Raw genomic sequence first — 11,117 nt, forward strand, 5'->3', positions numbered from 1 at the left:
CTTCACACAACAGAAAAGGTCTAATACCAAGGTACAGCACTTTGCATTCCAGTATATTAAAATAATACATTTCAGCTGAGTATAGTTTAATTACAGCTTACTCTGGTACACTCGTATATTAATTAACAGTTTACTTGGAAATTCCTACCATATGGTACTGTAGCAGATGTTAATCATGTAAGGCCAAACACTTTGAAATTACTGTTCTAGGCACTTCATCTGAGGTACCAAGTGCCCTATATTTCTACTTAAAGGATAAACTGGGAATGCCAAGCACCCTACGAGATCACATCCACAGCTGTTTTCTCAAAGATAATATTATTTGGCAGACAAGCAGAACAGGGCTAGATTTTTAAGCCTCCAGTGCTTTAACATGACTTGATATAGACAGTGCTGAATTCCCTTTGCATAAGAAAAATGCCTGCACCAGAAACCTCAAGGAAAAAATTGTTTCATCTACCAGACATCTGCTAAACCCCATACATGGTGAGGGCAAAATGTGTATGAGTGGATGCTCATGTAGCATTCCAGATCTTAGGTGCCCCAGACCAATGGACCTGTGTCTTCTAGCCCTTCACCCTGCAACTGCAGGGAAGGACCATTATAAGGAGCAGCAGATGCTTGCTCTTGGACAGTCAGCTATTTTAAATTTAAGAGCAAATGTCCTGCTAGGTCCAGCTGTCCCACAACAAGAAATCAAATTCCCTTGACAGTGCTGCAAGTAGGTCCATGTGGCAGTTGATTTCCCCTGCATTTTGACTGTAATATGGGTCTTATATTGAGGCCCCAAAAGTTTTCTTCTGAACAAATACAACTCATCGCGATTTCCCTAATTCAACTTTTTAGGGTAAGTAGGCACAGTTGAAAAGCTGAAGAAGATTAAGGAAAAAAAATGTGGCATTTTGGAATTCCACAACAGAGCCCATCCAGAATTGGAATTTTTTTTAGTCAGATATTTGGGAATCCTTATCTGACAGCATTTGTCTAGATCACTATTCAGATCCTAAACTGAAGGTTTAAAGGTTTCGTTAAGGAAATCATGTGAGTAATAAGCATGACAGTAGCACAGTTTTATTCAGATCTCGAAATCTAAAATTAAGTTATCCTGCTGAAGGTAAGTGCTTGCTACAGGTGATCCTTGATACAGTTATCCTGTGATTTAATAAGAAAATTGTAAATTCCTGAAAAAAAATAAACCAAACATCAGCTACATAGAATGGAAGTCTGAGGAATGAGCTTTCTCTTTCTCCTGGTTGCATACCTTTGAATACAAGCCTATACACGAAGAACTTTCTCCACAAACAGCTCTTCCCTATTCCTCTGGAGATCGGTAACAAATGTAACTACCCGAATCTGAGAAATATAGTACAATCAAATGCTGCAGTAACTTTACTAAGATTAAATGTTTATCTACACTTCTGAGGCTCAAATAGAGTTGACTATTTGCCAGTCTGGGTTTCAGAAGATAAAATTGCCTGGTTTATTATTGTCAGAGCACTAAAAGACAACTACTTGCAAAGATTCTATAAATACATCTGTATATATATTTCAAAACTCTCACCTGAGAAGTGACCTGGTTTGTATCTCTGCCTTGCAAAATTCTTGACACCCATTAACCAGAAAAGGCATTTGTAAATTGCTTGGTTTAATACTGCAGCGTGCAAATAAAACTAAGATCAGAATATAGAACTTCACTGAACTGTTGCAAAAAAAACACTTGAGAAAACATATTGTTAGGCCATATTTAAACTAACAGATGTTTCAGAAAAAGAACAATATGTTCAAACAAAATAAAGGTGTAAACGGGCAGTGTTAAAAGAGCTTCACAACTAGCATGTTAATTTTGGTAGTGAGTGAGATCACCTCAACTAGGAAAGCTCCCTCCCAAAAAGGATCATTTAGAAATGAAGTCTCACGTTATGCTTAAGATTTGGCTATGTTAATCATTTGCAGAGTGGCTGCTTATGTAACATTGCCTTTGCTATGGCAACACCCAGGCTGTTAGGCTTTGACACATCCCAGTTGCAAATGCAGTTTCATTTTCTGTTGATAAACAATGGCAGGAGAGGTTTCCCAGTCACAAACCAAGATGCCCTGAAACACATCACTGTGACTGATGTGGTGGCCACTGATACTGCTAGAACTGCTAATGTCAGAAGGGCAAGCAAAAAGTGAGAGATCCACAGGAAAAATAAACAAGCTAAAGAGAGAGATTGTCCAGCACTGCTTTCACTACGGTTTTAAAGCCAGAGTCCTTAAAACTAAAGTTTGGAATAGCACAGTTTGACTCTTGACTATCCCTCTTCATACAAACTCCCCTCTCCAAAAAAAGCCCCTGACTCGTCTTACTGAAATTCTTACTACTTTCTTACAAATGGAGTAACTATCTATAAAATAAAAATCTTGGGAGTTCATCAAAATCAAGCTCCCACTATGGCACTATTCCATCTTTTTCTACAGCTTTTCCACAGCTTTTCTTGCTAGACATTACAGTAAAAGCCGTTAACTCCATTTAATAGCATCACTTCAAAGCTAACAGTGTACTACATGTACTTTCTAATACTGAAAAATTTCAGGTTGCTTTTCTCGGGAGAAAAAAAAAAAGTTTTAATGCTGACAAATTGTAAAACACCTGATCTATTCCACCTATGGCACTTAGCAATGACTATTCAAGTTGATGACTGTTCTGCAGCTCATCAGTCATCTACACAAGCTTCACAAGGAATTAAAGTTTCAGAATCCAAGCAGTTTCCCTACTCTTTAATAGCCATCTTTTGTTTCCTTGAGACAACTCAGTCTTTCATTATTTCTAATAGTCACATTTGTTAAGTGCCCTACCAAAAGCAATACGAAGGGAAGCAGCGTAAGAAAGCACCTTTAGCTCAATAAATCATTGAAAGAAACTAAATTGGAAACCCAAAATGAGGCATACACGTATGTGCAAGCACACCTCTTCTCTACTGTAAAGCAGATGCTCACCAGCCTTGCTATAGTCCAGCCTACACTCCCAAAAAACCTCGCTTCTAAACTCTGTCCATAACAGTCTTCTTCAAAGAAAGCTAAGGCAAAAAATTAGGTGAGTCTGAGAGTGACCCTGAACACAGGAGTCATCCTTACTGGTTTTAAGACCTGCATCCATTTGCTAGATCCTAGCACTGCAAGAGGGTCTGTGCCTTCACTGATGAGCCTCCCTGTTGCTACCTAATGCTTCAGGAACAGCTGCAGCAGGGCCTGGGTGCTGCCACAGAAGTCCTAGGGCTCTGCACATGTCAGAACAGGAGTAAAAGGCTCCCCATGGCAACATGTTTTTCAAATCATTACTAATTATTAGAGACTTTCGTTTCAGAGCATTCCCACAAACTCTTGCATTTTCTTGACAAACATGTAATCCTCATTACACCAAGTGGAGTACAGTTGCCAGCAGCCCATGACTCTGTGCAAACACACACGCTACTGAAAATGGACATGAACTTCTGTTGAAGAGGAGACAGAAAGTCAGTTCTTAAATCCATGTAATATTCAATCATCCAAATGGGGAACTTTCACACTCTGTTTTCACTTTGCTAGCACATTCATGTTTCTCCTTCTCTTCCCCCAGTCCTCCTAAATATTTACATCTTTCTACATGCTGGTGGACTGCATAGGGGTAAGCCCCCCTGCCTTCCTTAGCATTAGAAACCCAAGTCTATGCCTCAGACGTCAGCTTTGTGAGTGGAACTACCATTACAACAGTTTAAGCTGTATGAGCTTAGAATAACTCTATGAGCTGTCATTCAGCAAACAATAAACATTTAAGCTTTGGTAGATAAAGCAATATAGATTTTTCCAGGTGGATTGCCTTTTTGAACAGATTCTACCACTAAGAGATTGGTACTGAATTAAACTCGAATATTGTTAAAAGCAGCAAGTCCTTATCAAACTATAGCCATTATAAATAAAATCAGAGAAAAGAAGTCAAATTACAAGACTTAGTTAAAAACACCTGATGTTTGGAAAGTAATTGCATGTCCCCTGAGTTTTCTCAGAGCCTCAGAAATCTAAAACACATCTGACATGTTCCCTTCCTGAGTCAGTGAGAGAAGTCATGACATCCAACGGCACTTGCCTATGCAACATGTCAATGTCTTGCAATGCGGCAGTAGAATCAACACATGTTCTCCTAAAGAGGAGGCAGAGGAGGTGATTGACACAGTTTCAGCTCACTGATCCATGCAGAGCCTTTAAAATTAGTACTAAATATATGGAAAGCAAAACAATGCAGTTTGAATCAATTTAAATATCCATTTTGTCCTCCACATACAATATGCCATCCTGTGGGAGAGATGAGCTAATCCATCTGCTCTTTCTCCAGCTCTATGACAGTTAATCTTCTGCCGGTGGGTTCACTTTAAACCATACAAAAATTCACATGCTGACAGAGGCTCTGCTTGTTTTGTCCTTTTCATTTGCGAAGTTTTAACTGGTACTTTGGCCCGCAACTTCTTATCATACACATTTTCACAGGCTGAAATTTAGGCAGTCGCTTATTTGCATCACCAGTTCCAGCTAAAACTCTGTATCTCAGCAGCATTAGAGTCCATAGGCTATTAAAGGATCCATAGACCAATCGTGTATATCAAGGAATTAAAAAAATGAGAAGATATTGGAAAGACTGTATTTATTCCATGAATACCCACAGTCTTGAGCCTGCTCCCTATCCAGCCATGCAGCCCAGAGCTCGGCTTATCTAACACTGTTAGGCAGGAATACTTTCTCTGTCTTCATTTCTCACATCTTTTAATATTAGGCTCAACGCTTTATCACTGCCCTGAACAACATGCCACTGAGGTAATGGCTCTTTTGCCTAAATAAAGAATTCCAGATGGGGCCTTTTATTGCAAATGTTCAGGTCATACCAGCAAGACCATCACAAAAACACTGAGAGCAATAAAATCTAAAGTGTTTCATTTCCCCTTACTTTCAGATAACTGTAAACAATGTTAAACAGTAGGATTTTCCTTTTTCAGGAAAGATTTTGCTTTGAACATTGAAATCTATTCCGAAGAATGCTCTTTACAAAGCTGCTTTGAGCAGACATATTACATAGCAGGGCACTTAAATCAAGGAATAGGTTAAAACCAAGTTCAGCATTTATAATTCTGTAAAATAATCCCAGTAAGTCAGCAAAATAATCTCACATGTTGAAGTTTAACTTAATTTATGCAAACCAGACTTCACTGCCACTAACGCAAAGACCCCTAATGCACTCACCCCAAAGTTCTCATGACAAAGACACGCTCATGTCTTACTCACTGAACTGTCTTGGATACCTCTTAAAACACAAATAAGCTATTTTTGAGACTTTCAGAAGCGCGATTTCATGGAAACAATGTGTTTAAAGTAGTACAACGTTTTTTCACCCGGATTTCAGTAACAGTGTTTCCAACACTACAAATGAGAGGTGAAGAAAACAAAGTTGCTGCAGCGAAGACCACTTGCCCTTGGCCACTACCAGCCTTCCTCCAAACCCGGCAAGACATGACCCACCAGACAGGACCAGACCTGCCCAGGGCTGCTGGTCATACTCATTTCCAGGCTCAACTTCTGCAACTAGAGTGGCTATCTAGATGGTCTTCCTCAAACAGTGCTAGTCAAAGGCAGGTGCTTTATCTCTTCGCACCTCACTCTAAATGAAGGTTCATCTGCAATTCAGAATACAAAATGAAGAAATGGAAACTTGAAGCAACATATATGTGTTTGCTCAGTGAAAACGGAAATACTCCTGAGAAACAATAGAGCATTTGCACCAAAATACAGGTTAAACACTACAAAGCAAGCTTCATAATCCAGAAAGCAGGCACAACTGCAATAACTGCTTTTTTCTGTAAAGTTCACATAATTATTTTTCAAACCAGATCTACAGCTCTATGCATTAGACACAGGTTTCTAACCACAAACCTTTATTCAACCTCATAATTTTTGATGTTATCATTTAGTCAGCCTGTTGTTTTTTAAATAACTGATTTTATATTGATGCAATACAAAAGCAGAGCGCACAATGTATGTCACCTGTCATTTATGAGAAGCATTTGAGGTATTACATTTTTGAAGTGTTTTAAAAATGGACTGTCTGCAAATTCATTATTTTTTCTGTATTCCCCAAACATGGGGGAGGTATCTCAGAAACTGATATGAAAACACTCCTAGACATTTTTTTTTTTCCCTAGAAGTAAAAATTTTGGAAGATAAATAGCTGTAATAAAACATTATGAAGTTGAAAAGTGTTTGCTTTTAATACTGATCATCTGTAAGCTCCTTCAAGTTTTTTTATTAATATTTACTGATTTCTTAGGCTACAAAGTATCACTTTATTTTTTATTATATTTATTATTCTATGGATTGAGAATATTTCAGAAACAGCAAAACTGTGTTTGTTACTGAATGTAATTATAACTCGACAGCTATAAATGCCAGGACTGAATAACTGAAAACATATGCTATATGCCTGAAATTTTAAGGATGATGAAACTGTCACATTAGTAGCACACAGCATGTTATAAAGAACTCCCACAACGTAGCAGTTGTTCAAAAGTTGTACCCATCCGGTCATTCTATCTTTATAAGAAGATATATAACACTAGATGATGATTTATTCAAAACACAGCTGCAGCCCAACCTAAAGGTAATAAAAAAAAAAAAAAAAGCAATCAACCAACCCCCCCCCCCAAAAAAAAAACCCAAACCAAAACAAACAACCAAGCACCACAAAAGGCTTTTTAAATTACAGTGTTAAAGCCATGTCGGTGCACACAGAATAACAGAAAAGCATTTCCAGAAAGCCCAAATTTTATTCTCCTCAGGCTTTATTTTGAGGGAGGACAGGTGAGGGAGCAGAGGCAGAGCAGCAGTGCAAACACCCGGCAGCCCCGCGGGCTCTCCCCGCCTAACGTGAGCGATGGCTGCACATGCCGCCCCCGAGGACGGGGATGGCGACCCCCGCGTGCGGGCGCCCCCGGCCCGGCCGGAGCAGCGCGGCGGCGCGTTCTGCGGCGGCGGGGGTTGCGCGGTAGCCCCGGACCGACCCACCGGCCCCGCCGCCTGCGGAGCCCGCTCCACCGCACCGCGGAGCGCGGCTGCAGCCGAGCCCCCCGCCCGGGCGGGCGCCCCGCGTTAGGTCAAACTTTTATTTCGCCCGTCATTTCGCACCGCGGCCGCCGGGACCGGCCGACCACGCTCCTGCATCCCCTCGCTGCGGCGGGGGGGCACACACAGCCCCGCCGCCACAGCTCGGCCGCCGCCCGCGAGCATCCCGGGCTCCCCCGGGCACAGCCCTCCCCCGTCCCCTCCCACCCGGCTTTATGGGCCGCCGGGGGTCGCCAGCTGCCCCCCCCTCTGCGCCGGGGGGCGGAGGAGGGGGGGAAAGCGCGGCCCCGCGGCCCGGGGCCCCCGCGCTGCTCCCTCGCCCCGGCGGCGCGGACCCGACGGCCTCCCCCCGCCCTCCCCAGCCCTCGGCCGAAACGTGGGGACAGCCGGCGGTGCCGGGAGGCGGGACCCCGGCGCGGGGGACGCGGCGGAGCTACCCGCACCTGCGGGGATGCGGTGGGGGTGACGGGAGAGGGGCACCGCGCAGCCCCGGCGCCGCTCCTCACCTTTCATCCAGTCGACGACTTGGCTCGGCGACCACTTACTGACGGGCTCCATGATGAGGGCCATGGGGGGCGCGGGGGCGCGGGGCTCGGGCGGCCGCCGCTCTCCGGGCGAGGGGCGAGGCTGTGCGGGGCGTCGGGACCGCGCTGCCCGGGGCCCGAGCGGCGGCGGCGGGAGGAGAGAGACGCTAAATCCCCGCTTGCCTCCGCTGCGATCGCTCGCTCGCTCGCCGCCTCTGTGCCTCTCTGGGGATTTCAGTTCATGTTGCCGGCACGGCGGGGAGGGGGTGGAGGAGGAGGAGGAGGAAGGGGGAGGAGGCGGCGGCACGCTCCGACGCCTCCCGCCCCCGCGGACCCGCGGGCAGCGGCGGCGGCTCCCGGCCCCGCCGAGAGGTTGGTCCCCGCTATGCCCGGCTCGGCTCGGCTCGGCTGCGCCCGGCTCTGCCCGCCGGCTCCCGCGGCTCTCCGCGGCCGCGGCTGCCGCGCCGGTGTCTTTTTCTCCTGGCGGAAATGACGAGGCGGCTCCTGCCACCCGAAAATATCTCCAAGTGCAATGGGAAGCGACACCCGAGGGCCGCCCGGGGCGGGGGCGCGGGGGGGCCGCGATGACTCGCAAGGTGGCGCCGCCGGGGGGGCGCGGGGCGGGCGTGGGGCGGCGGCAGCGCCGGGCACCTGCTCCCGCCGCGCCGGGGGCAGCGGGGGGCGCCTGCGGGGACGCGCTGGCGTGCGGGGGGTGGGTTTGCTGGGATTTTTCCCTGGAAAAAATGCATCGCTGCGTGGGCGGGAAAAGTAATTTCTATTTATTTATTTATTTGTTTGTTTTTATTTTTTTTAGCAAGGCCCGACCGTAAAACGGCAGTGACGGACGGTGCCGCCGCAGGCCGGGCGGGGGGCGGCCGGGCGGGCAGCACCGGTGGCTGGCGGGCGGCCCTGGGCCGGGGCCCGCCGGGGCGGGGGGCGCAGCAGGGGAGCTGGCCGGTTGCTGCGCCCGCCGCGCCCCGGGGGTGCGGCAGTGGGGCAGGCTGCAGTGCGGCCCACCGGGGCACGGACCAGGCAACTTCGGCAGGGGGAGGGCACCGCCGGTGCCTCCTCTGCCCTCGCTGTCCCCTGAGTTGCACCGCCAAGGTGTGGTGGCTGCGGGTGCCAAAAGCCACTCTCCCTGCAGCGGATCGTCTTCGCTGGAGCCGTTCATCTTCCCCTGTTGTGTCCCCCCCAGGCTGCATCATCCAGGAGCCTACCCCGAGGGGGCGATTCCCACAGACCACGCTCCTAGGAGGCCCTCCCAAGCGTAGAGCGACTCCTCCTAGAATGGCGGTGGGTGCTTTTCAGGCACCCTTCCTTGGAGCCTCCACTCCGAGGAGGTGGCAGCCCCACCTCCAGCAGAGCTCCAGGCTGGGGATACATTCATACCACTAAAGGGTGCTTTCCTGCTAGCAAGCTGGCCAGTGCACAGCTCTGCCTGCATTTGCATTCACCCTGCTTCTCCTGCCAAGGCTGAGTCGACAGCCATCGAGATGTTCCCTCTGATGGTGTCTACTGCTGAACACCAGCTGCTGACGCTGACATTTAATATCTGTACATCAGGAAAAAAGAGGATTCCCTCCGCCCCGAAGTGGCAACAGCAAAGGAATGCCTCTGCATGGCGTGGGCAAGGGCTGAAGCTCTCCCATTTTGGTGCATGGGGCTGAAGCACCAGCAGCGAGGGCCGGTGAGGCACTCATAGGGTTGGTAACACCTCTCCCTGGAGACCCAGGAAGAGTCTCCCTAGCAGCATTAGGCTCAACCCTCACTTTGACAGTTGTACTTGTCCTTGAGAATAAACTTCTTTTTATTGAAAACTGGAGCTTACACACTGTAACTTCCTCAAATCTGGCTCTAGAGTTGTGTCTTCTGTGTCATTTCCCGCCAACACACTGACAAGGCCATCTGCGTTACCTAAAGCCACTGGAACAATAAACTTCACTTGCAAATTAAGGCTGACTTTTTTTCTTTATGAAAGGCTTTAAAGGTATGCAGGATCCTTACATACTGAGTTATTGTTGTTGAAAGAGCATGTCATAATTTTAATTAGAAACCAGCAGTCTGAAAAGGTTTACAAGTAAACAGCTAAGGCCAGACTAAAACCTGGCATGTAAATTTGTAACACCATTGTGTAATTCTCATTGTGCTGAAAAGTTCCTCGTGGGTGAGGAAAGGGGAAGTTAGTTCTCAGTAGATATGTATGAAGTCCTATAGTCCGTAATTACGGCATGCACCGGGATCCCTATAGCTTGCCAAGGTAATTTGTAGCTAAAGTGAGTTTTTCAGTAAAGCACCTGTGACCCAATACTGTCCCAGTGGTCAGTGTCTGTTACTTTTAAAGCCCCTTCATAGTGGTTGTAGCAAATTATGGAATGGTAAAAGGGATCTTACTCCCCCAATTCAGTAAGCCAATGATGTGTGGAGCATGGGATCTAATTATGATTCTTCGCACAGACCATAGCCATCTCATAAATACTGGGGTCAATCCCACTGTTTTACTTAGCTCTTGTTTCAGTCTCACTGAAAAGCATTGGCTTGGCTATGGTGGGGAGGATTTGGCTCATTGTAAGTGATGATAAAATTATCCAGCCATGGTATTTAACTTGATGACCTATTACATCAATGAATTCTGTAGTCAGGACATGTGCTACATAAAAGCATTTTTTTAACTTGCTCTAAATTTATTACTGCTTGATTTTATTATTATTCTCTTTCTAGGGTAAGAAGTCAAAAGGAGATCTGAATGACTTTTAATGCTGACCTTCTTAAACTGAAGTGTCTCAGCCAAAATGTGTTAACCAAAGTCTTTTGGCTGTTTTCATCTTTCAGTTTAGTGGCCCATCATCTTGCCGTCACACCTGCATGAGTCAGGCCTTTTATGTAAAACATATAGGACAGGCTTCTGCAGAGACACTGAACTGCAGAATTATGTTCTAACTCGTCTTTTATAATTACTCTGGTCCATATAGTGCATGACTGTGATTAAAAAAATATAAATATACATGTCCTTGTTAGGTAAGTCTCAGTTTATTAGGTAGTAAACATAAAAATAAGTACACAGTAAAATTCAATATTGAAAGAATAATAACAGGAATGAGTTTGCAGCTGAAGTACAAGCCTGAAGGCAGCAGTATAGATTATATATCAGCTTAAATATCCATTCTCCAAACATCCATGGACATAGATGGACAGCTCCAGCAGGCAATTTCAGGCACACACACCTCTTGGATCAGCACTCAAGCCTGCAAGCTCACAGAAGGTGTTGCCTTTCTGTCATGGTACATTGTCAAGACCAAAACTCCCTAGAGTTTGGCTGGCAATCGTAGCTGCTACAGCAATACAAATTGTAAATAATACCAGTAAATAGTTCAAGTATGTCTGCTAATATACATTTTGTTCCTGTTCAGTCAATAGGAGAACTTCTGAAGTAAGGCACTGCTCAGCCTGAATAATGGCAGCAGAATTAGATCC

General features: G+C 46.0%; 2 protein-coding genes across 6 annotated transcripts in view; one reads left to right on the forward strand and one right to left on the reverse strand.

Moving 5' to 3' along the window:
- CNKSR2 (connector enhancer of kinase suppressor of Ras 2) overlaps nt 1-7,730 on the reverse strand; it is a 220,746-nt gene extending 213,016 nt beyond the window's left edge. For all 5 annotated transcript variants that reach the window (XM_037378111.1, XM_037378110.1, XM_037378109.1 and 2 more), the window contains exon 1: nt 7,629-7,730. In XM_037378111.1, the coding sequence (XP_037234008.1) occupies nt 7,629-7,692 (64 nt within the window). In that variant the 5' untranslated portion in view covers nt 7,693-7,730. The remainder of the gene's footprint in view (nt 1-7,628) is intronic.
- LOC119143558 (hapless 2-like) lies at nt 7,691-9,660 on the forward strand. The gene is made up of 2 exons (XM_037377933.1): nt 7,691-8,018; nt 8,461-9,660. Exons 1-2 carry the CDS (start codon nt 7,691-7,693, stop codon nt 9,039-9,041), a joined length of 909 nt encoding a protein of 302 aa, XP_037233830.1. The 3' UTR covers nt 9,042-9,660.
- Nucleotides 9,661-11,117: the final 1,457 nt, after the last annotated feature.

Source organism: Falco rusticolus, chromosome 2, assembly GCF_015220075.1.
Source record: "Falco rusticolus isolate bFalRus1 chromosome 2, bFalRus1.pri, whole genome shotgun sequence".
Classification (NCBI taxonomy): domain Eukaryota; kingdom Metazoa; phylum Chordata; class Aves; order Falconiformes; family Falconidae; genus Falco; species Falco rusticolus.

Bases quoted from the DNA above. Each gene is read 5' to 3' on its own strand.
- LOC119143558 (XM_037377933.1), top strand. From the start codon at position 7,691: ATGGGGGGCGCGGGGGCGCGGGGCTCGGGCGGCCGCCGCTCTCCGGGC. The intron at 8,019-8,460 runs GTTGGTCCCCGC...TATTTTTTTTAG, and splicing joins GCTCCCGGCCCCGCCGAGAG to CAAGGCCCGACCGTAAAACG.